The sequence below is a fragment of the Danio rerio genome, chromosome 3 (assembly GCF_049306965.1).
Source record: "Danio rerio strain Tuebingen ecotype United States chromosome 3, GRCz12tu, whole genome shotgun sequence".
Taxonomy (NCBI): Eukaryota; Metazoa; Chordata; class Actinopteri; order Cypriniformes; family Danionidae; genus Danio; species Danio rerio.
In genome coordinates this window covers 39,296,258-39,319,813 of record NC_133178.1, presented here as the reverse complement: position 1 = coordinate 39,319,813, position 23,556 = coordinate 39,296,258, and the positions used below count along the sequence as shown (strand labels likewise).

At 37.3% G+C, this 23,556-nt stretch overlaps 1 protein-coding gene and 2 long non-coding RNA genes across 7 annotated transcripts in view; 1 reads left to right on the top strand and 2 right to left on the bottom strand.

The window, feature by feature from the left end:
- The first annotated feature begins 97 nt into the window (after positions 1-97).
- On the top strand, positions 98-23,556 carry LOC141381253 (uncharacterized). 3 transcript variants are annotated; one of them, XR_012401148.1, is made up of 3 exons: positions 98-371; positions 1,722-1,804; positions 23,242-23,556. It is a non-coding gene; the product is annotated as an uncharacterized lncRNA (long non-coding RNA). The 3 variants fall into 3 exon arrangements; XR_012401147.1 differs by lacking the exon at positions 23,242-23,556 and adding an exon at positions 1,880-2,583 and having other exon boundaries at positions 1,722-1,794; XR_012401146.1 differs by lacking the exon at positions 23,242-23,556 and adding an exon at positions 1,904-2,583.
- Positions 13,211-13,954, bottom strand: LOC141381254 (uncharacterized). The gene is made up of 2 exons (XR_012401149.1): positions 13,767-13,954; positions 13,211-13,437 (listed from the first exon to the last, which is right to left on the bottom strand). It is a non-coding gene; the product is annotated as an uncharacterized lncRNA (long non-coding RNA).
- Positions 16,077-23,556, bottom strand: part of slc29a4a (solute carrier family 29 member 4a) — a 40,468-nt gene continuing 32,988 nt past the window's right edge. For 2 of the 3 annotated variants that reach the window (NM_001362610.1, NM_001080572.2), the window contains exons 9-11: positions 20,044-20,231; positions 19,713-19,953; positions 16,077-17,025 (exon numbers count right to left, since the gene is read on the bottom strand). In NM_001362610.1, the coding sequence (NP_001349539.1) occupies positions 16,892-17,025; positions 19,713-19,953; positions 20,044-20,231 (563 nt within the window). In that variant the 3' untranslated portion in view covers positions 16,077-16,891. Of the gene's footprint in view, positions 17,366-18,466; positions 19,954-20,043; positions 20,232-23,556 lie in introns of all 3 variants that reach the window. The other variant, XR_012399870.1, reaches the window with a different exon arrangement.

Here is a 23,556-nt window from a genome sequence, read left to right as displayed (position 1 = left end):
TCTCTTGAATGGAGTCCTGCTGTGGGAGAATGAGTGACGTCATCGGAGGCGGCTGGGTTTCCTGGTGTTGCGATCTTGCGTGGGAGTGGCTTGCTGTGTGTTTTTGTTTTGACTTCTTCTTTCCTGGTTGTGAACGGGAGGCTTGCGGGTATGGAGTGAATCGAATCGGATTTTCCTGAGCGGCTGATCTTGGAGGAGGACTTGCAGAGGGAAGGGAGTCCGATGTTGCGTTTTTGTAAAGTTTAAGGAGTTCCGGTTTTTTGAGATTTTTGGGAGCGTTGATTCCGAGGATGGCGAGCTTGTTCCTGATTTCTGATACGGTGATTCTACTTGGATGGATGACTGAGGAGGTTGCGGAGATATAAGATGAGGTAGGTGAAGAGATTTGTTGCCTTGGAGTGGATTGCGTTGGTGATAAGTTTTGACGGGACCTAGTAGCGGTGGAGCGTGTCATGCGTCGGCCTCTTGTGACGGCCTCGGGTTCGGGTTGAGAGCCAGGCGGAGCGGGGAGAGGTTGGTTTTCGGAGGGAGAGTTGAGAAGGTCTGGCTGGTTGTTAGCTTGCTCGTTGATGTTCTCGTTGTTCATGATGGCTTGTTTTGTTGGAGATATTGATTGTTGGAGGGAATAGAAGATAGCGGTAGCAGTTGCGGATGATAATGATGTTGATGATGATGAATAAATGCTGGATCTGTTTGTAGAAGTTGCTGTTTTGGAGATGAGCGGCTATAATTGGATAGCTGGAGCACAGTCTGAGGCTGAGCGGTCTTCCAAACGAAGATAAAGTGAACTGGAAACTTAGACTATTTATGGTGCCTTAGGGCTCGTATGATTGGAAGATTAGTGATTAGCAAATGCGAGACTGGACGTGATAAATCATAAGCACGTGATCCTCTCGAAATTAGTTTATGAATAAACTTCACTTAGCATGCAGATGCATGAATGGGACCTGAATTATAATCATGACACTTGATTTGTATTCAGGACCGCACAACACAATCATAATCCTGATTGCATTTGCTCTCAAAGTGGATCTTTTGACCGCGCTTATCTCCTAATCCAGAAGTAAAAAAAGGCAGGATGTGATGCTTTCAGAGAAAAAAAAAAGGAGGAAAGAAAACAGAGCCAGCATGTGGTCTCTGGTGTGATTCCTCTTTACTTCTGTCACTGTAAAAGCACAAGGCAAAAAAGCAATGTCAATCATTGAATATCTCTGAAGCAACTAATTAATTTGTTTCACCGTCTTTGAAATGATTGCTTTTATAATTTCATTTTTTGATATCATGTTCGTTGTCTTTTTTATATATACATTTTTTTAAGCAAATCAATAAAAGCAGCATTTATTTAAAAATCCTGCATGTGGGACAAAGATGAGACACTCAATTTTGGCATTGACATCAAATTTAATTTAGGATTTAATATGTGTAGATGTGAAATGAAAGTAAAGAGTCCATTTCTATGTATCAAGAAACTTTCATGAAATTAAATGTATTAATATGGGTGAAACAGATAGAACCAAAACATATAAAAAAAATGAAACTACATACTTTTTTTATTAAAATGTACTAAAGAATAATAAATAAGTAATGACAAACTTTTGTTTTATTTTATAAGATTAAAAATGCTTTGCTGACAAAAGGAATTGTAAAGTTATGGTTTAATTTCATGTACATTAAACCTAGAATAATTTTGTTTTATTTAAAACAAATTAATTTGTTTTTAGGGGAATTTGCACTTTGATCCTTGAAGGGGACCTATGCTGAAAATCATCTTTTGTAAGCTGTTTGGACAGAACTGTGCGTGCAGGTATAGTATGTCCACAGTCATATTGGAGTAATAGATATACAATAAGTCTCTTTTTTTATTTCTTGACTAAAACAGGATCCAAATCCCTCCCATTTAAAGGCTCACCACAACGTGAAGTAGGAGTCCGGTTTTCCCCGCCCACCAAATTGATTGACAGGAGAGTACGTGCACAAAGCAACTGGGATTAAAAGATCCGTTTAACCCTTTGTGATCGTCTGCACCTCAATAATGAGTTTTATAAATTTTAAACGTTTCTAAAACAGTGCATGTTTGTAATAATGACAGTAAAATCACTATGTAATTCAATTAAAAGTACATTCGTCACCTTAGAATTATAAGGTTCTATCTGCGTTCTGAATGATTTTGAGATATTGAGCTTCAAAGTTTTTGCATTCCATAGCAAACAGTATGTGTCTTAAAGTCTTAAAATGCAAACAACTTATAAAAAGCATCCCACAATGTAAATAAGTTATCATTTAAAAAGAATATGTCAATTTTGACAAAATTGTCTTATAGAACCTTATAATTCTAAGGTGACAAATTATAAAAAAGAAACTTCAATCCTGAATTGTGAACGTTAAATCAGGTTTACTTTGTACAATAATATAACGGACGTCCATACAGCAGTGGATATTATTGTGTATTCTGTCATATTTACCGTGCAAATCTAAACGTGTGTGTGTGTGTGTGTGTGTGTATGTGTGCATGAACTTTATAGCAACATTGTGTGTGACTCGTTGTTGCAAATATAATAAATAACAGTAGGGAAGTTCTTACTTTAGTAAGGGAGATCTGCTGCATTCTTGTCTGTCACTGTGCTGTTTATCTATGTAAAGGCTACAGCTCTGACACACACTTGGCAAACGGTGGGCGAGAACTAGCTCATTTTCATTAAAGGCACAGGCAACAAAAACAGCTACAATGTCTTAATAGCTCAAATTCCCCAGATTTAAAAAGGTACAAAAATAATCTGATGAGTGTTTTTAGCTGAAACATTACAGACACAGTCTGGAGACACAAAATCTTATCTTAAATCGTGAAAAAGAGGTAAAATAGGCGTACTTTAAAATATTTTGTTTACTATTTAATTAAATGATTCTTATTAAATCAAATTGTTGCTATAGAAAAAAAAACTATTCTCATACTAAAAAACTTTAGTGGGTCTTCTGCACTATTAGACTTTAGTTATTATAATAGTTATTAACTGCAAAAATGGCCAGTAAAATACCAGATACATCCTTTACAGTTTACAACTGTAATATGAACTGCATTGTGGGTCATTTTAAAACTTTCTTTTACAATAACTTACTGTATATTAGGAATTTGTGGTATTCTACTGTAATCAAATACTGCTACTGTAATTGAAGACAAAGGTGAGACAGTTAATGCAAAAAATAGTCACTTGTTTGGAATTTATTAAGTCCCCATTATGTTATTTAAACCCTTCTCATACAATGCTATTTTCTGAAAATAAGGAATGGACAGCATAAACTAGCCTGAACCAGCATGAAAATCCACACTAATCAGGTCTTTTCAGCAGGGAAATCTTAGCTTGCTAACATGATATCTTAAGCTTGTGTAGAACGAGATGATGTTAAGTGATACTTGTAGTTCTTCAACAATGTGTTTTTGTCTTCAGTTTCAGCTGCGTCTGTCCAGCGTTTCTCTGTCATTGTGAGTCATGTAGTGTAGCCGCATTAGCGCCTTCACAGTAAAGTCAGACTCTTAGCACTGTCTAGAGCAGCTGTGTCAAAAGTAGCCTCTCCAGTCTGCTCATTACAGTCCCTGTATCCCTGCCATTAACTGGGTTATGGTAATTAAGACACCCGCAAGTGGCTATTACAAGACCCTTGACTGTTGGATAACTTAAAACAGCCAACATGGAAATTAACGCGCTAGGACTGACGCAAACACTGAAGTGCTCCATCTGTTGGATGAGTCGAAAATGACTATTACACTGTTACTGCATACCAGTTTGAGTATTTGTCCAAAACAAGATTTATACACAATTTTATCCTTTATTATGGTTTAAAGGGCCCCAATTTACCTTTTTATACAAGATTTAAGTCTTTGGTTTCTCTAGAATGTGTCCAGCTCAAAATACCCATCCGACTGTTTATTATACAATGCAGAATATGCCCATTTTGAGCTCAAACAAAGTCTAGCTGTAGCCTGTGTTTTTAAATGCAAATGAGCTGGTTCTCCCACCGTTCCCACATTTGTACAAGTGTATCTGTATCTGCGAACTGCAAGACGAGGGCATAAGATGAAGGGGCATAACTTGTAGTAAGTTAGAGGCATACCTAGCAGTTATCGAGATCCCATTGAACCAAATGTTTTTATGGGTTTTCTCCAAATTTATCCACAACCAATTTATTTGATATATTTTTATATTTATTCATTTAGCAACTCCACTCCCAGACTTCTTCATCCGTTTTGTCATGACAGTTAATCTACTCAGCGTCGCCCTTTGTGGTTGCAAATAACAGTACAGTGGCGAGCGCGTCAAGTATGAAAGCCTCTGAAACTCGCAGGTGTAAGTTAAAAACTGTGATGGTTGGGTTTAGGGTTGGGGAAAGTGTAGACGTTAATAACTGACACGGTTGGGTTTAGGGTTGGGGAAGGTGTAGATGTTAATAACTGTGATGGTTGGGTTTAGGGTTGGGGAAGGTGTAGACGTTAATAACTGTGATAGTTGGGTTTAGGGTTGGGGAAGGTGTAGACGTTAATAACTGTGATAGTTGGGTTTAGGGTTGGGGAAGGTGTAGACGTTAATAACTGTGATGGTTGCGTTTAGGGTTGGGGATGGTGTAGACGTTAATAACTGTGATAGTTGGGTTTAGGGTTGGGGAAGGTGTAGACGTTAATAACTGTGATGGTTGGGTTTAGGGTTGGGGATGGTGTAGACGTTAATAACTTTGATGGTTGGGTTTAGGGTTGGAGAAGGTGTAGACGTTAATAACTGTGATGGTTGGGTTTAGGGTTGGGGATGGTGTAGACGTTAATAACTGTGATGGTTGGGTTTAGGGTTGGGGATGGTGTAGACGTTAATAACTGTGATGGTTGGGTTTAGGGTTGGGGATGGTGTAGACGTTAATAACTGTGATGGTTGGGTTTAGGGTTGGGGAAGGTGTAGACATTAATAACTGGGATGGTTGGGTTTAGGGTTGGGGATGGTGTAGACGTTAATAACTGTGATGGTTGGGTTTAGGGTTGGGGATGGTGTATACGTTAATAACTGTGATGGTTGGGTTTAGGGTTGGGGATGGTGTAGACGTTAATAACTGTGATGGTTGGGTTTAGGGTTGGGGGTGGTGTAAACGTTAATACCTGTGATGGTTGGGTTTAGGGTTGGGGAAGGTGTAGACGTTAATAACTGTGATGGTTGGGTTTAGGGTTGGGGAAGGTGTAGACATTAATAACTGGGATGGTTGGGTTTAGGGTTGGGGAAAGTGTAGACGTTAATAACTGACACGGTTGGGTTTAGGGTTGGGGATGGTGTAGACGTTAATAACTGTGATGGTTGGGTTTAGGGTTGGGGAAGGTGTAGACGTTAATAACTGTGATAGTTGGGTTTAGGGTTGGGGAAGGTGTAGATGTTAATAACTGTGATAGTTGGGTTTAGGGTTGGGGAAGGTGTAGACGTTAATAACTGTGATGGTTGGGTTTAGGGTTGGGGAAGGTGTAGACGTTAATAACTTTGATGGTTGGGTTTAGGGTTGGGGATGGTGTAGACGTTAATAACTGTGATGGTTGGGTTTAGGGTTGGGGATGGTGTAGACGTTAATAACTGTGATGGTTGGGTTTAGGGTTGGGGGTGGTGTAAACGTTAATACCTGTGATGGTTGGGTTTAGGGTTGGGGAAGGTGTAGACGTTAATAACTGTGATGGTTGGGTTTAGGGTTGGGGAAGGTGTAGACATTAATAACTGGGATGGTTGGGTTTAGGGTTGGGGAAAGTGTAGACGTTAATAACTGACACGGTTGGGTTTAGGGTTGGGGATGGTGTAGACGTTAATAACTGTGATGGTTGGGTTTAGGGTTGGGGAAGGTGTAGACGTTAATAACTGTGATAGTTGGGTTTAGGGTTGGGGAAGGTGTAGATGTTAATAACTGTGATAGTTGGGTTTAGGGTTGGGGAAGGTGTAGACGTTAATAACTGTGATGGTTGGGTTTAGGGTTGGGGATGGTGTAGACGTTAATAACTGTGATGGTTGGGTTTAGGGTTGGGGATGGTGTAGACGTTAATAACTGTGATGGTTGGGTTTAGGGTTGGGGGTGGTGTAAACGTTAATACCTGTGATGGTTGGGTTTAGGGTTGGGGAAGGTGTAGACGTTAATAACTGTGATGGTTGGGTTTAGGGTTGGGGAAGGTGTAGACATTAATAACTGGGATGGTTGGGTTTAGGGTTGGGGAAAGTGTAGACGTTAATAACTGACACGGTTGGGTTTAGGGTTGGGGATGGTGTAGACGTTAATAACTGTGATGGTTGGGTTTAGGGTTGGGGAAGGTGTAGACGTTAATAACTGTGATAGTTGGGTTTAGGGTTGGGGAAGGTGTAGATGTTAATAACTGTGATAGTTGGGTTTAGGGTTGGGGAAGGTGTAGACGTTAATAACTGTGATGGTTGGGTTTAGGGTTGGGGAAGGTGTAGACGTTAATAACTTTGATGGTTGGGTTTAGGGTTGGGGATGGTGTAGACGTTAATAACTGTGATGGTTGGGTTTAGGGTTGGGGATGGTGTAGACGTTAATAACTGTGATGGTTGGGTTTAGGGTTGGGGGTGGTGTAAACGTTAATACCTGTGATGGTTGGGTTTAGGGTTGGGGAAGGTGTAGACGTTAATAACTGTGATGGTTGGGTTTAGGGTTGGGGAAAGTGTAGACGTTAATAACTGGGATGGTTGGGTTTAGGGTTGGGGATGGTGTATACGTTAATAACTGACACGGTTGGGTTTAGGGTTGGGGAAGGTGTAGACGTTAATAACTGTGATGGTTGGGTTTAGGGTTGGGGAAGGTGTAGACGTTAATAACTGTGATGGTTGGGTTTAGGGTTGGGGATGGTGTAGACGTTAATAACCGTGATGGTTGGGTTTAGGGTTGGGGAAGGTGTAGACGTTAATAACTGTGATGGTTGGGTTTAGGGTTGGGGAAGGTGTAGACATTAATAACTGGGATGGTTGGGTTTAGGGTTGGGGAAAGTGTAGACGTTAATAACTGGGATGGTTGGGTTTAGGGTTGGGGAAGGTGTAGACGTTAATAACTGTGATGGTTGGGTTTAGGGTTGGGGAAAATGTAGACGTTAATAACTGGGATGGTTGGGTTTAGGGTTGGGGAAAGTGTAGACGTTAATAACTGGGATGGTTGGGTTTAGGGTTGGGGAAGGTGTAGACATTAATAACTGTGATGGTTCCGTTTAGGGTTGGGAAAGGTAAACAGATTTTTAAGTCCCAGTTTCTTTGCAAATCCTGACCTGTGGACATGTTTATGCACATACTATAGGAACATGTTACTATACCTTTGCCAATCACTTTGGTGCACAGGAAAAATTTCTCGAATTATGCATCTTAATGAAGTCCCCTAAAAAGACTAGTTGACCATGAAAGACAACTACACAAGAGGACAGAATAATGTGGAGAATTTCAGTGGTCAGTCGGTTCAACAATTCAGAACTGAACAGTGTAAAGATCTGCATCTCTCTCGCATAGCGCCTCTGTTTAGACATTTTTGACTGAATGCAAACCTTCATCGGCAGAAAGAATCATTCAGTCATTTCTGAGAGAAAACTTCCAAATAATTAATTCATGTTGTCCCAACAAAAATCGATTAAGTTAATGTACCAAATTTAAGTGGATTGAACTTAAAACAATCATGTTGTCTAAAACAAATCTCAACAATTGTGTTGTTTCAGCTCATTTTAAATAAGTAGTTTGAACAATCAACAACAAGATTTTTTGAGTGTTTCCAAAATAAATCGTACCGATTTTTAGTGTAGCTTTGAATGATTAACAACACTCTAAGTATGCAACAGTAGTGTAAATACAAGCACATGTCAAGGACTGAGCAATTTGTTGTTGAATTAGTCCATTACACGACAGTCATTAGAAATAATCAATAATAAAACGGCATTCTCAGTACACTCGCTGGCTAAGACAGCATAAGTCATACGACTGGGGCCACAGTGTCTGGCATGTCATTAAACATTCAACACCATCTCGATTAGAGGCCTCACAGCAGGAAAAAAATTGTAGTACGGTGGAATGACGTTTGCGATCTGCTCCATCCCTTGAGAGAACACCTCCTTGTAATCAGTATGTCTGTCACGCTTGAGGCTCTCGCTCTGACATACTCACAATTTAAACCATTCACATGTCTTTTTCATGAGTTTAACCTTCAAACAAAATAACTCCATTGCCTGGGTACATTTTATTAGATCGTCCCTGGCGGAAAGCCACACACAACACACACACACACACACACACACACACACACACACACACACACACACACACACACACACACACACATTCAGTATTTGCTTGAGTGTGATGACACTTGTACTTGATGAAAAAGCTACTAGATAGATACTAGATAGCTACTGTGTAGCTTTGAGAATGTAAGTGTCGGTGAAAGAGCATGAATGCAACCTTGGCAGTGTCCTTGAGATGCTCGCGACAAAGAACCGGAATATTCTCCCACTGCCTGAGAAGACAAATGAAAATCTGCTACTTTCCCAAGAGAAGAAATCTTATCTAGCATATTTACGGTGAGATACAGATGAGTTTTTTTTTTTTTTTTTTAGCTTTGAGACATAGTAAACAAGATTGTTAAGGTGAAAACACTGATAATGAAACTATTAGGGTTCTTTCTTATTGGCCATTTGTGGCTTTCAGGAGTAACATATTTCAGTATATTCGAACGCGAGTTTTGTGTCTTTTATTCAGCAAATGCATGAAGGTGTGAGAAAACTATGAGGAAATACATTTAGAATGTTACAAAAGATTTCGATTCCAAATTAGTTTTGTTCTTTTGATTTGATTTTGTTCTCTCTTATTTATGCAAGAATTCTTGCATAATGTGACATTGAAGACTGGAGTAATAATGCAGATCATCAGAATAAATTCTTAGTTTGCGATTAATATTTGTTATTTATTATGTTATTGATATTGTGTGTGTGTTTTAAATAAAATGACAATTTGCAAACTACGAATGACTAATTTAAAATAAGAATATGATCATTTTAGAGCATTTAATAACAGAAAATGACAATTAAGGAAATTTTGGGGGGGGGGGGGGGGGTTTGCAAATGAACTCTTCAAAAAAACATGAGTTCAGAAAAATACTAAAAGATCTATTGTTAGGATTTTACATAAAAACATATTCTAGATAAACATATTTGAATATCATTATAATTATTTATTCAAATATTTTTATGCAGAATATGTTTTTTATGTAAAATACTAAGACTAGATATTTTAGTATTTTTCTAAAACATATGAAAAGTGTTAAAATGGAGTTTTGAGTTTGAAATGAATTCCAGTTGAATTTAACTCTCTATATTTATATTTACACACATATGTAAATGGACTAATAGGAAAAAATTATTTCTCTAAAGTAAATTCCTTATGATATTTCTTCCCAATTTAAAATAAAAATGTTGTCATTTAGACCATGGATACATTTGTATATTTATTTTTAGACATCACAACAAATTAAAACAGGTTATTCTGATATTTGGGTAATATAAACTTTAATAAAGACAAGAAACTGATGCTCAGTGGTTAGCGCTGTTGCCTCACATCAAGAAGGTCACTGGTTCGGGTCCCAGCTGGGTCAGTTGGCAATTCTGTGTAGAGTTTGCATGTTCTCTTCATTGTGCGACCCCTGAGACTAAGCCGATGAATGAATGAATGAATAAAAAAATCAAAGAATGAATGAAGAAACTGTTGAATGAAAACTGTTAAAATGGATTGATACAGAACACATTATATAAATTGTTTTCATTAAGATCACAGACCGAATACTTTTTTCTTTGGAAATGGATTGAGTATATTACACCAGTATGCCCCTGCACCAGTATACACCAGTAACATATATAAATATGTTACTATTTTTCTTTACTTTAAGTCATTTTCCAAAAATGTGAGTCTCCACACAAGGTCAATCCCAGAGAGCCATAAAGTTACCTGTCTGACATTGTTTTGTTGGTGTATATTCAGTTTAGAGGACAGTGAGCAATGTGGGATTAAACAAAGTATAAGGGATGATTCTCCGTGATGAATTGGACGTCAGTTGGCACATCCTGGCCCTTTTAACTTTCACCGAGTTGATCCATCTCCTCTCGAGTTAGGGAAGCTGCTTAAAATACAGCGCCACAAAACTAGAGCAGAGTGAAAAATGTTCAGGAACTGTACTATTAGACACCAGAAACCCTCCAGCGGCCAAACCAAAATTAGATGGCTCGTTGTAACCGAGACTACACCTTATTCTAATTCTCTATGGAGTTAATTAGGCCAGCGTTTTAAAAACACTACTATACATAATGTATCCTTGGCACTTTGCTCAGGTGGGTTAGCGAGAAAAGAATGTGTGGGGAAATATTAGTGGGGAAATCCTTGCGCATGAGAAATTCGTTTTATTATACTTGAGGGAAAGTCAGATTGTGGTGTAATATGGTAATATCACTCAATGCAATATGGCCTTTACAGCCTGTAAAAAAATTACAATGATCAGCTTTGTGCACATTGTTATGTTTTAGGTTAAGTTAATCCATGGAAAAAAATGTTTGTTTTGCTAATCTTCAAAGAAAGTCTGACCTTTTGCTTTTTTCCTGTTGGCCCTTCTCTGTTGACGTTTATTTGATGCCACAATATTCTTAGCCACGCCCCTCTTACTGTTTGTTTGCTACAAGAAAATGATGCCAAAAAGAAAGCCCCGCGCGCTACTCAAAATTAATTTTCAGCTAGGAGTACATCAATATACTGAATTAAACATCTCCACAGCTAGAGATGCCCAAACTTTGGCCCAGCAGAAAAAAAAATGATTGGGAAGGGTCGGGAAGTGTTTTCTCATTTATATTTTAATGTAACCTCTTGCTTGTTTGTTAGTTTTACTATTGAGCTTAGACATGGGCCGGTATAAGATTCTGACGGTATAATAAACTTGGATGAAAATATCATGGTTTCACGATACCACAGTATTGTGCTTACTGCTCTAAAATATATTCTTTTTAAATGTATGGGTAAAAGACAAATCTTTTTCCCCCTTTAAACATTATATATATTTTTTTTGAGAAACATTTAAAATATTTTGGAGCAGTAAACATGTCAGGCTAACTAATTTAAATGAATCATTAACTTGTGCTGTGTTAATTTGTTTAAAAAACACAGATTTCTTTCCCATTTAAATTGCATATTTGGATATCTTTTCTGCTAGAGATGCTGTTATCCCAAAAAACTAAAAAAACGTAAATAAAAAATCTTACACAACTCTTAGGAACGGTATAAAAGACATTTTTGGCAGTTTGAAAATCTTCGCGGTATACCTTGAAAACGGTTATCGTCCCATGCCTAGTTGAGCTACCAAAAAGCAAACAGAAATTAAATGTTTTATTAAATGTTGTACAGGAATCAAATAAAAAAAAAAGTTCATACTGTCACTTAACAAACAACGCAGAAGACATCAGCGTGCAAATCTAGGCAAAGGCAGGTTCAGCATGACAAGTGTATTCGGCATTGAATTCAAGGGTGTAGCATTAATACGGACAAGAGGGGGAGGTGTCTCCACCAATATCCACAGATTATTAAAATGTCCCAAACAATAATTTAATTGCCTCCAAAATAAAATAATGCTTTAGCGAAATTTTCCAGTCAGGCTTTTTGTGCTGTAAGCAGCTACATTTTAAAGAAAAGTGTCAGTCACTTGAAGTCACTAGTTTACTACAAGTAGTAATAATAATAGTAACCATGGTTGTGCAAATAATAAAAATATTGTTTACATTTTTTCCCCCTCCACAACGATTATTGCTTGTTAAAGTAAAATCATGTCAAATCATGTAAAAAATCATGTAAAACAATGTCAAAACAGGTCCCCATCAATATCAATGTCCTTGATTGAACTCCATTGTTTGGATTTTTAAATGTTTTTCATGGTTTTATTATCCAGCATATGTTTTACACAGCGGATGCTCTTCCAATCGCAACCCATCTCTGGGAAATTTATTGCAATTTGTTTGTTAGAATAACATACATTTATAAAAGTTAGAATGCATTAGTAAATACGCTTGAAGTATTTTTTCTATTTATTTATATATATATTATGAAATAAATGAGAAAATTACCCATGGCAACTTTAATGTAATATATTCATTCATTTTCTTGTCGGCTTAGTCCCTTTATTAATCCGGGGTCGCCACAGCGGAATGAACCACCAACTTATCTAACACGCAGCGGACGCCCTTCCAGCCGCAACCCATCTCTGGGAAACATCCGCACACACTCATTCACAAACACACTCATACACTACGGACAATTTAGCCTACTCAATTCACCTGTACTGCATGTCTTTGGACTGTGGGGGAAACCGGAGCTAATGTAATAGTTTGCTATATTTACTTTCAGCCCAAAGCTCTCAATCAAGCTTGGATTTTGGCCCTTCATGAGAAAAAGTTTGGGCAACCCAGGTATAGACATTTGGTTTGTTTCTACAGTAGTAGTTTGGTCTCTTTTGCAGCTCCTTGTGTCTTTCCTTTCATTCATTCATCACTGAATAAGCCAACACTGTACATGCAGGACAATGAGCCACCATTGTTTAACAATACAGGTAAAAAGCAGTTATTTTAAGCTGAAAACATTCAAATAATGAAATGTCAGCCCAGAGTCCTGATAAAAACCTGACTGAAAATTCTTTGTAGCTGAAAAAAGACTGGACTAAGATTGATGAACTTGAATGACAACTTAAACTTATTTTTACACAATCCAAGCACATCTATGCAATATGCTAGGAAAATATAATTTATATAACATAAATAAACGCAAAGATATATATTTTCCACTAAAGTTCAAAGTGAAATATAAAGCACCAAATACAGTATGTTAAAGACAGACCATTTCAATGTGGCCCATGAACATTTCCTGCTTGATATCAAACTACTTCATAACTGTAACGAGACAATTCGATTATATCTTAATGTTAAAACAGCTGTCATTATAGTATTTATCAATATGTAGACCTTTTTTATTCTCTGAAGTTACAGAAATTAAAAATGTAAAACAGGAACTTTGTTGGGACCATTGTTATTGTTTACATCCCTCAAAATGGTCACGATTTGTGTTGTCGTTTATAAAGGATATTGATGTTTGTTAAAGCACAAGACAATGATTAATGTGCATGTTTTCATACATGGATGAAAGTTTGAATCTATTTAATTGTATCTGACCTTCCTCCACTACTCCATATTATATCTCATCCATTCTCGACAATCATATTTCAATAAAACATTGAGGGCTGCAGTCTGAAACCCCAGTGGTGTGATTTGAAGAAGTGGAGAGAGACTAGGATCTCCCATCACCATCCTGCCTCAGGTCCCCCCTGAGGTTCCCCGACTGTCCCTGCTCCAAAATAGCAACTGCAAATCTAGAATAGTAGAATATTTAAAAGTATGAAAATAAGATTCACCTCCTGTATGCAATTAAATCCTAATAATGTGACTACTGTTATCCAGTAAAAAAATAATTAGGTGATGGCTAATACCAACCCAGCAGGTTGTATGTTAATGTATTAAGTAAGAATAAATCAGATACATTAGGAGCAAATCTTTATCGTGCCTGCTTTCCAGGCGGGAAAGGATCTACTCTACTGACTAGAATTTGATTGCCTGTTGCATTTCTATTCCCACAGAGGGGCTGTAAATTGCATGGCGCTTTAATGGATTTGGGTGTTTGCTTGATTAGCCCGTATTTTACCTCCTCGTTGCTGCGTATCACCGCAGTACAGCCGTGTGAATCATCTGCTCCCTGCATTAGTCCAAGGATATGGCCTGTATTTTGCATTCCATAAACTGTGGATTGAGTAGTTTATAAAAAATTTAGCTCTCTCACTCGCTCTGTACTTAAAATAAAACACACTGGGCAGTGTTTGACGATGCTAGCTTGAAAAAGTTATGCGGCGGCGCCATCTGCTGTCATTGACGTGCCACTTTTTTCATTTACTTCGCAAAAAATGAGTTTAGAATGTCAATTATTTAAGTCAATTTACTGTATTCGTATGTGTTTCTGACAGTGCTGGACTGTGTGCATAAATAATAATATTAAAATAATTTAAATACACGCCTTTAAGGCCAATCATATATCATAACTCAGATACTACAGGTAAAAGGAGTGGGGAAAAAATAATCACCATCAGTGTTGGGGAAAGTTACTTTTGAAAGTAATGCATTACAAGATTGAGTTACTCCCTAAAAAGTAGGCTATCTGCAAGCTGCGTTGGTAAGTAATGTGTTACATTACTTTTGAATTATTTTTGGTTTACTTTTTATTACCTGGCTGAGGCTTTGATCTCTTTCAGAACTTGTTTTTTTTCTTCTTCTTTTTTTAATGGAGGAGTTCTGCATTTAATAACGCACTGTGTAACCTACTTAAAAATATTATAGGATAATGTTTTCTGAGATCTTATGCCTCAGAGCTATACATGCCGTATAGATTATTGAAAGTTTAAAGCAGTGTTTGCTACTTTTCTACTGTTTGTCTTAAGTAAAATCCCTGTCCGTTAAGACTATTAGCCCCTTTGCTTTTCTTTGATGCATTCAAAATAATGAGCAGATTCTCTCATTGACTGCGCAAATCATTGTGACTACTTTAATTTTAATTCAGCAATTTATTTTTTAAAAGCTAATTAAACTAAAGAGTAACTTTTGTTACATTTTCAATAAAGTAGCTCAAATATTATTACTTATTTTTAAAAGTAATGCGTTACTTTACACGTTACTTATAAAAGTAATATTATTACATAACTTGCTTTACTTGTAATGCGTTACCCCCAACACTGATCTCCATACTTACCCAGCGGATTGTTTATGTTAATGGTTGCAAATATATGATTGCAATTCTAATTTTATATAAAAAATGGGGGGAAAAAAATATATATAGTCCTAGTCCCTTTATTATATATGTATGTATTTTCTAAAATATTGTTTAAATATGCAAATGCATTACTTAATATAATTTTGTCTAATTTACATAATTTCTAGCTCAAAAATCTGAACATTGGATGAAATCAGGCTCAAAACTGTTCAAAAATGTCATTAAAATCTACAAAAGCAAATTGATAAAGTTAAATAAAGCAAACACTTAAAACTTAAGTCTAACAAGATAAGACCAAAAATACTCTCGAAAAAACACCTAAAATATCAAAATCTGCCTTCAGTGTCTTGCATATTTTTGCAGGATGTAATACTCTACAGCAGGGGTGTCAAACTCAATTCCTGGAGGGCCGAAGCCCTGCACAGTTTAGTTCCAACCCTGCTCCAACACACTTACCTGTAGGTTTCAAACAAGCCAGAAGGACTCAATTAGTTTGATCAGCTGTGTTTAATTAGGGTTGGAACTAAACTGTGCAGAGCTGTGGCCCTTTTGAAACTGAGTTTGACACCTGTGCTCTACAGTATTTACAACTACTCTATTTAGAATATTAAACATTGAGAATGACTGCATTCAAACAAATAAAAAACAATGTGTTAAAATTGTTTGCTCAAATCCTAAAAAAGTGAATCTCGAGCAGTGTTGGAAAGAGTACCGAAAAATCATTCTCAAGTAAAAGTACCATTACTTAGGCCTAACGAAAAATGTAGTGCAAGTAGAGTAAATGGATTTGTTGTAAATATTACACAAAGAATGAGTAAAAAGTAGGCACTTTAAAAGTACTCAGGAGTAGAGAGTACTGAGTATTATATTGTGAAAGGTTGCTGCATTTACATGTAATGTGTGCAGGGATGTGTAAACGTAACATTCTGTAGTGCATTTAGTGATTGTTTAAGGCCATTTGGTGATTTCATGTCATCACACAGTAGACATCCTTCATCTTGATTTGATTGGACTGGAATCACAGGACTGATTTTTCTAATCACCATAGACAAGAAAAATAAAGTAGTGACAGCAGGCTGAACGGAATTTTGGCGTTAAAGTACCGATACTGCACTAAAAATGTACTCAAGGGAAAGTAAAAGTACACTTTTTAAAACTACTTAGTAAATTTCTGAGAAAAAACACTCAGTTAGAGTCGTTTGAGTATTTGTAATTTGTTACTTTACACCATTAACAACACAAGGAAAGATTTATAGTTTAAACTGTGGTCTTCCTCAGTCCTTCATAAAATTAAATTCAAGAATACTGACACTTTGTGAGTCAAAAACAGATGCAGGCAAAATAATACCCATGTCTCCTGACAATAAGATGAGGTCTTATGAACTGAAAGGCTCTGTCTGTTCATTTTTACAAATTTATAACCATTTTTACAAAAAAGCCTTTATTTAGAGTCATTAACATTCAGCTTTAGCAAAAAGGTCCAGTATCCATATGGCACTCAAAAGGATTTCTTTTCAGCAGTTCCCTCAAAAGTGCATGCAACCTGGCATAACTGACCCTCATTTAAAATGCTTTATCAACAATACGTCCTCATAAACATTCACGTTTTTTCATTGATATCCAATACACCACCACAGAATGTGGCATCAGACATTAAAACCAAGAGAAACAAAGAAGATTTTCACAGTGCTACCAGCATCATCACCACACAGCGTTTGGCATTTTCATAACAGTGCTGTTAAAAACATTTGACAGCATGAAAAAACACTCTCAGAGGACAAGAAGAGGCAACACAACGAAGCACACGAATAGAACTCTTTACAGCTTGTTTCTTCATCCATTTGTCTACATTCAGAGGCACACAGCATTGCAGGTGGGCCGAAATAAGCCTGCAGCAGAGGTCTGATTTATGGGGACTGCGGAGTTGCTACACAGAGTGGCAAAAGTGCCACCTGATGAGATTGATGACGGGAACGGGGATGGTTTTTTGGCTTGGACTAGGCAGTGTACTAGTACCCCTGGGTGAAGTTGTAGCCAGTCTGTGAGTGGAAGCTGGAGCCTGAGGCGGTGAAACTGTAGGCGGCGTAGGCAACCACAGAGCCCAACATCAGTCCAGACATGTAGGACACGGTCATTATGTTCCCTGTGGGGGAAAACAATCACATGAACTAAAGCTAATGAACAGAGTGTAAACGCATCCTTCCGATTTGCATACAAACACCTGTTCTGCATGCATTTATGTATTTGTGCTCAATGAATATGGCAAGCAGTTTGAATATCAAATCTAAAAAATGTACTAGTATCCTTTTTCATACTACTTCTTTTCTTTATCTTTTCCATTTAGTACTAGCACTTATTAACTGGCTTTTAGTGCTTATTAGGTATTAGTGCTTATTCTTTAATATTAAGGGAAATTTATGTCATTTCACCACTAGAGGGCATGTGTTCACAACAAACAAAAGAGTAGTTTGATGATGCAGAGACTGAGGGCTCTATTTTGACTATTTTCGCTTTCAGGGCATGTCAGGACGCGTTTTTGCTAATTTAAGGACGGGAAATCTGCCTTGCGCCGCGGCGCATGTTCTAAAAGGGTTGAGTTTATTTTCTTAATGAGTTATAGGTGTGTTTTGAGAATAAACCAATTATAATCTCATCTCCCATTCCCTTTAAGAGTCAAGAGCGCATTCGCTATTTACAGGACGCAAAGTAAGTGGAAAAAATGAGCATTTCACTAGCAAACAGTTAACAGTTTTTTAACAGAAAACTGTTAAACAGAGCATCTACTGCGTGAGAATGAGAGAGAATCTATCACTTTCACTTTCGCTCTTGGATAGGGAAACCTTTACGCACAGACATCAATTAGTCTATAAATAAATACTTTTGTTTGTTAAGCACAAATGTTCGTTTCAAAACTATTTCTAAATTCAGTTCTAATTTCTAGCAAACGAATAAATGAACAATAATAACAAAATGTGCTCAAAAACCTGAGTTATATCCTAAAACACATGCTGTGCCCCATATGGTCTAAAACCTGACAGGTGGGAAAATCTAAGCTTGTTTTTAATAAAACAAATATAAATATGGATATAATAAATAATATTGCTAATAATAATAACATTATACAAAAGCAAATTGTTATGAATGAACTGAAAAAGCCTCCAGAGATGAAGAAGGCATAAAAGCAGTGATTTTTCATATTTATGTAGGCTAGAAAATAATATGTTTTGTAATATTTTAATCCTTTATCTATTATTATTATATCCTATATATATCCTTAATATTTACATTTTTCTCTCTTGTGCGTATTAAGCAGTGCGTAAGCGCGCCGTAATTTAGACCGGGTTAGTTTTGGTCTAATGAAAAATCTATTATAGATTCTCAAAATAGCAACGCGCCAGCGGTCCGCCTCAGAACGCCTTCCTTTTTAGACCAGAACGCCTATGGGCGCAAAAATGAGCGCTAATGCATTTGCTATTTAAACAGCGTAGAGCAAAGCCTCAAAACGACTCTTGCGCCAATCTGAAACTAGCAAAAGACTACTGCGCCACGCCTTGCGCCACACTGCGCCAGGTGTATGATAGGGCCCTGATTGTGGAATCATGGGAGTTGTTGTCTTTATTTCATCCTATGGGAGTGCAGAAATCATGAGTTAAAGCAGGGGTGTCCAAACTCCAGGCCAGTGTCCTGCGTATTTTAGTTCCAACTTATATTAAACACACCAGAACCAACAAATCAAGTTCTTTCTACATATACTAGAAAGTTCCAGGGAGGTGTGTTGAGGGAAGGAGTCACCAGGCCTCCAGGACTGACTTTGGACACCCCTGAGTTAAAGTATTCAAATCTGATTTAATAATCTTCTGTGTTGTTTCCCTGTTTTCTATAAAACCAAACTGGAAATTGAGCTTGTATATTGTCATTAGCATGAAGATAAAGAACTTGGTCCATATCACTTGTTAAAATTGGTAAGATTTCTCTGGATTTGAACACTCGTCGCAACATTTGAGATCCTGTAGGTACAGTCAGCCAAAGTGTTTTTGGGATATTTTATTTGACATATTGTGCCTTGTTAAATACTAGTTCCTGTTTAATAGAAACTAGGTGCCCTATCATACACCCTGCACAATAAGGCGGTGTTTGGCGCAATTTGTTGCTATTTTCAGACCGGCACAACTCTAATTTTCACGTTTTGTGCCACGTTGTTTAAATAGCAAATCCATTTGTGCCAGTTTGTGGACACATGGGTGTTCCAGTCTATAAAGGAGGTGTGTTAAGGCGCTTCGTTGGCACGTTGCTATTTTGAAGAACTGAAATAGACCATGCCATTTGCCAGGTGAAAGCTGGTCTAAAGTCCAGCGCAGAGAATGTTAGCTATGCGCCTATGTGGATTTAAAAGCTTACACATTGCTTAATACACACAGAATTCACAGCAATACACAAATATCTTTACATATGAAAAATTCAAGAATTAAATATTACAAAAACTAATAATTTTTACATAAATATAAAAACCACTGCCTCATCACGGGTGGCTTTTTCAGTCATGGGTTGCGGCTGGAAGGGCATCCGCTGCAAAAAAACGTGCTGGGTAAGTTGGCGGTTCATTCCGCTGTGGCGACCCCAGAATATTAAAGGGACTAAGCCGAAAACAAAATTAATGAATGAATATTCAGGTGGGCCCCATGTGGTACCCATTCATTCATTCGTTAATTTATTCAAATTAATGAATGAATACTAAAATAAATATTTCAGCAACTCCCAGTTCATGCATACCTTAAATGTTAAAATGTCTTGCCATACCCCGCATCTACGTAAATGTAGTGATAGATTTACCTGCCAGCTCCCTCTGCTCAGGTGCCACCTTGCCCGCAGCATGAATCATAGGAACACTGCCAAAGTAGCCATTAGTGATGCCCATAAAGAGAGAGAAGATGCAAGGCCATGCCGGGTGGCTGAACATAGGCATTTGAGCGGGATACACACACATGATGAACAGAGGGATGAAAACCACTCGCACACAGGAGAAGAAGAGAAGACGCGTCCCGTTCCACTCGTATGGCACAGCTGCCAAAATCTGTACCCAAAAAATTTAAGTTTTCATAAAAGAATATTAATGATAACATTTGGCTTTGTAGTTAGTTAAACAAAAAAATTGTGATCATACTTTGCCCACAAAGTCCGATATGTTGAAGATGGCCATGATGAGGATGGGCAGCCATTCGCCGAGGGTGGCGTTTTTGATTTCAGACTCCAGTCCGGGGAAAAGACACAGCGTGATGAAGTAAGTGACTGCGATGGACAGCATGTAGGTCCAGATCACCCTCGCGACCACATAACGGTGCAAGATCATGTCTGAGACAGAAGGGGTCACTGCTCCATTAGACAGTGGCATGAAAATTGGGTGCAATTAAGAGTATCAAGGTTTATTTTCATTGCACTACATGTGTGGGCATACAGTGGAATGAAATACGGTGTCTTGAAGGACCACAAAGCTACATAAATAAACATAGTCATAAATATGAACACAACACTGAACATAAGAGCTATATTTTCAACCTATACATAACTAACATATCAAAGCTGTAATCTAACTATACTGACCATACATATACAACCCCAAATCAGAAAAGGTTGGGACAGTATGAAAACCACAAATAAAAAAAGAACGTAGTGGTTTCAAAATTTACTTTGACTTGTATTCCATTGCAGACAATAAACATGTATAAACACATATTCCAATTTTCATTCTTGCAACACATTTCAAATAAAGTTGGAACATTAAAGTATTTGCCACTTTGTAATGTTGCCATTCCATTTCACAACACTTTAAAGACGTTTAAGGACTGAAAACACCAAGTGATGAAGTGTTTCATGTGTAATTTTTTCCCCACTCTTCCTGCGAACAAGTCTTAAAGTGGTCAACAGTACAGGGTCTTCGTTGTTGCACTTTGTGCTTCAAAATGCGCCACACATTCTGTATTGGAGACAGGTAGGGACTGCAGGCAGGCCAGTCAAATACCTGTACACTTTTTTTATTTACGTTTTCTATTATTTCCTAACTTTTTCTGATTTGGGGTTGTACTATAAATACTTAGCTATACACATAATAACAATATTGTGCAAGATAGTGTGCAAAGGAGGTATTTAAGGTTGATGAAAACAAGCAGTGCAACATGATTTGTGGTACATTCACAGGTAAACATTTTCTTCCTTATTGTAAGATGGAGATTGAGTAAAGTGTCCAGTGCATATGGAGTGTTTTTACAAGTGGTATACCTGTACATTGCCTGCTGTTTAAAAGTTTGGACTTAGGAAGGTCAGACAGATTTCAATGCTAATTTTTAGCAAGGAGGTCACACTTAACACTAAATAATGTTATTTTAAAAATGGTATTTTGAATGAAACCAAATCAGATATAATTTGGCATCTTGGAATGATTTTTGAAGGATGTGTGACACTGAAGGAATAAACTATATTTTGATATATATTTATTTAAAGAAAACATCTGAACTCATAATATTTCATAATAGTTATATATTAATAGTATTTTCCTTTTTTATTTAATAATTGCAGACAACTACTTAAGAATGTACAATGGTGTTTGTTTTTTGTAGTTTTTTTTTTTTTTTTATCTGCATTTTGAATTTTGCACTGCATTGCATTGTGTTTTAAGGTCAAAGGCAAAGGATTACCAGTACAAATACATTTTTAAACTTATTTTTACATAATATGAATTTAGTTTTAATGGTGCTTATTTCTATATTTTTATATTTATGTCAATCTTTTAAAACAAATAACTTACTAACATCATCTGCTGCGTAAAAACTTACTGGATAAGTTGGTGGTTCATTCTGCTGTGGCGACCCCAGAGTAATAAAGGGACTAAGCCGACAAGAAAACGAATGAATGAATGAACGAATGAATGAACTTACTAACATACTTTATATAATCTTAAGCAGATTTCATAATGAATATTCCTTGTACTGTAAATTACAAAACTGATGCCTTTATTTAATTGTAATGTACAGTACAAATGACCAGAAAATTACGTTTTTATTTAATGTATTATTAAAATAATGACCTAAACATCTATAAACTTAATTAAAATGAAAAATGTTGAATTTATTGATTTAAAATTCGTAAAATTATCTAAAAATGCAGAATTTTTTATTGTACTATTTATATCATATATTTAAATTTAAATGCTTTAACAAAATTAAACTAAAGATTCTAAAGGTACTAAAGAGCGATGTTGTCGCAGCGGTGTTGTTGCGCGCCTACTGAACGGCGGGACCGAGGGTGTGTCGCATCGTGGGGGCACTTTTGATCTTTTTGGAAGGGCACTTTCTATCCAAGACTAAAAAGGGCATGTGCACTGCACAGGTTGAGCCCTATGTGTGCACGTGCCTGTAAATATGTATATGTGTATATGAATGATTGTATGTGTATGTATACATATGTATGTATTTTAGCGAGTATACCGATGCCATGTCGCCCTGGTCTAGGATTCACCCCAGCTGGCACCTCATCAACACCAGATCGATCACAGCTGGAGCTCATCAAGAGGAGACACATAAAAGCCAGCCCCACACACGAGGAAGATGAGCTTCATTTCTTACATGACTCCCTGTGCTAATACATGGTTCTCTCTGTCTCTCTCCCACATCGGATTCCAGCTCTTGATCGATCCAGCATCCAAACTCTCGCTCTACTTCACCTTCTTCCCAGAGCACCTACCCCAAGAAGAGCACCGTATTCACCTTGTTTCAAGTTATTCATTTTGTAAATAAATCACCCTCCGGGGACCTGTTTGTAACATAACGCTACTGTGTGTGTGTTTTCCCTCTGCCTCGCTACAGTGACGTATTGGTTTCTGTCATACATGTGACATATGTTTCTGGCATATATGGGACATATAGGTTTCTGGCATGTGTGTGTGGAAATACATGTTTCTTGTCAGGATTCTGCCACTCTGGTCTTAATGCGCGGGCAGTCGTGGGTGTGCGCAGAGTGTAAAGCACATGGCTCTGTGTTTACAAAATTATCAAAAGAACACCATAGTCAAATTCTTATCAAACATCGAGAGACTTTGAATTAGAGACTTCGTATTCGGTGGAGTTACTCTCAGTGTTCAATGTTTCAGCTTTCAGCAGTGGCATTTACATTACACTAAACTAAACTGAACTTCAACTGTGAAAACTGGACTGAAGCAGCTTCAGTTTATTAGAAATGTAGCTTTTTTAATGCTAGTTCTACCAGGAATAGCTAATACCATGTCACTCATCACAATCAGTTCCAACCAATAGCCACAAGACACAATGAATATATCAGCTGTCAATTCATTTCATTCATTTGGTTGCAGATATTGACACGGATGTTCACCCACCATCCTCCCCACCACCACCAGGTTGGCCCTGTCCAAGGGAAAAGGCTCCACCCCTGCCTTCATCCTTGGCAGTCATAGCTGGATCTAAACACTTTTGATTCAAGCCATGGACAGGGCCTCTGCCAAAGAAATCCTGTTTTGTTAAATCATACTTTTGTCAAACAATACTCATCGAATAAATGTAATTACGTACTATATTTATCTTCCTGGTCTTTCTGCTAGAACTCAATCTGTTTTGACACAACACTGTAAAATTCTCTATAGAAATAAAGATAAATTGAATTGAATATT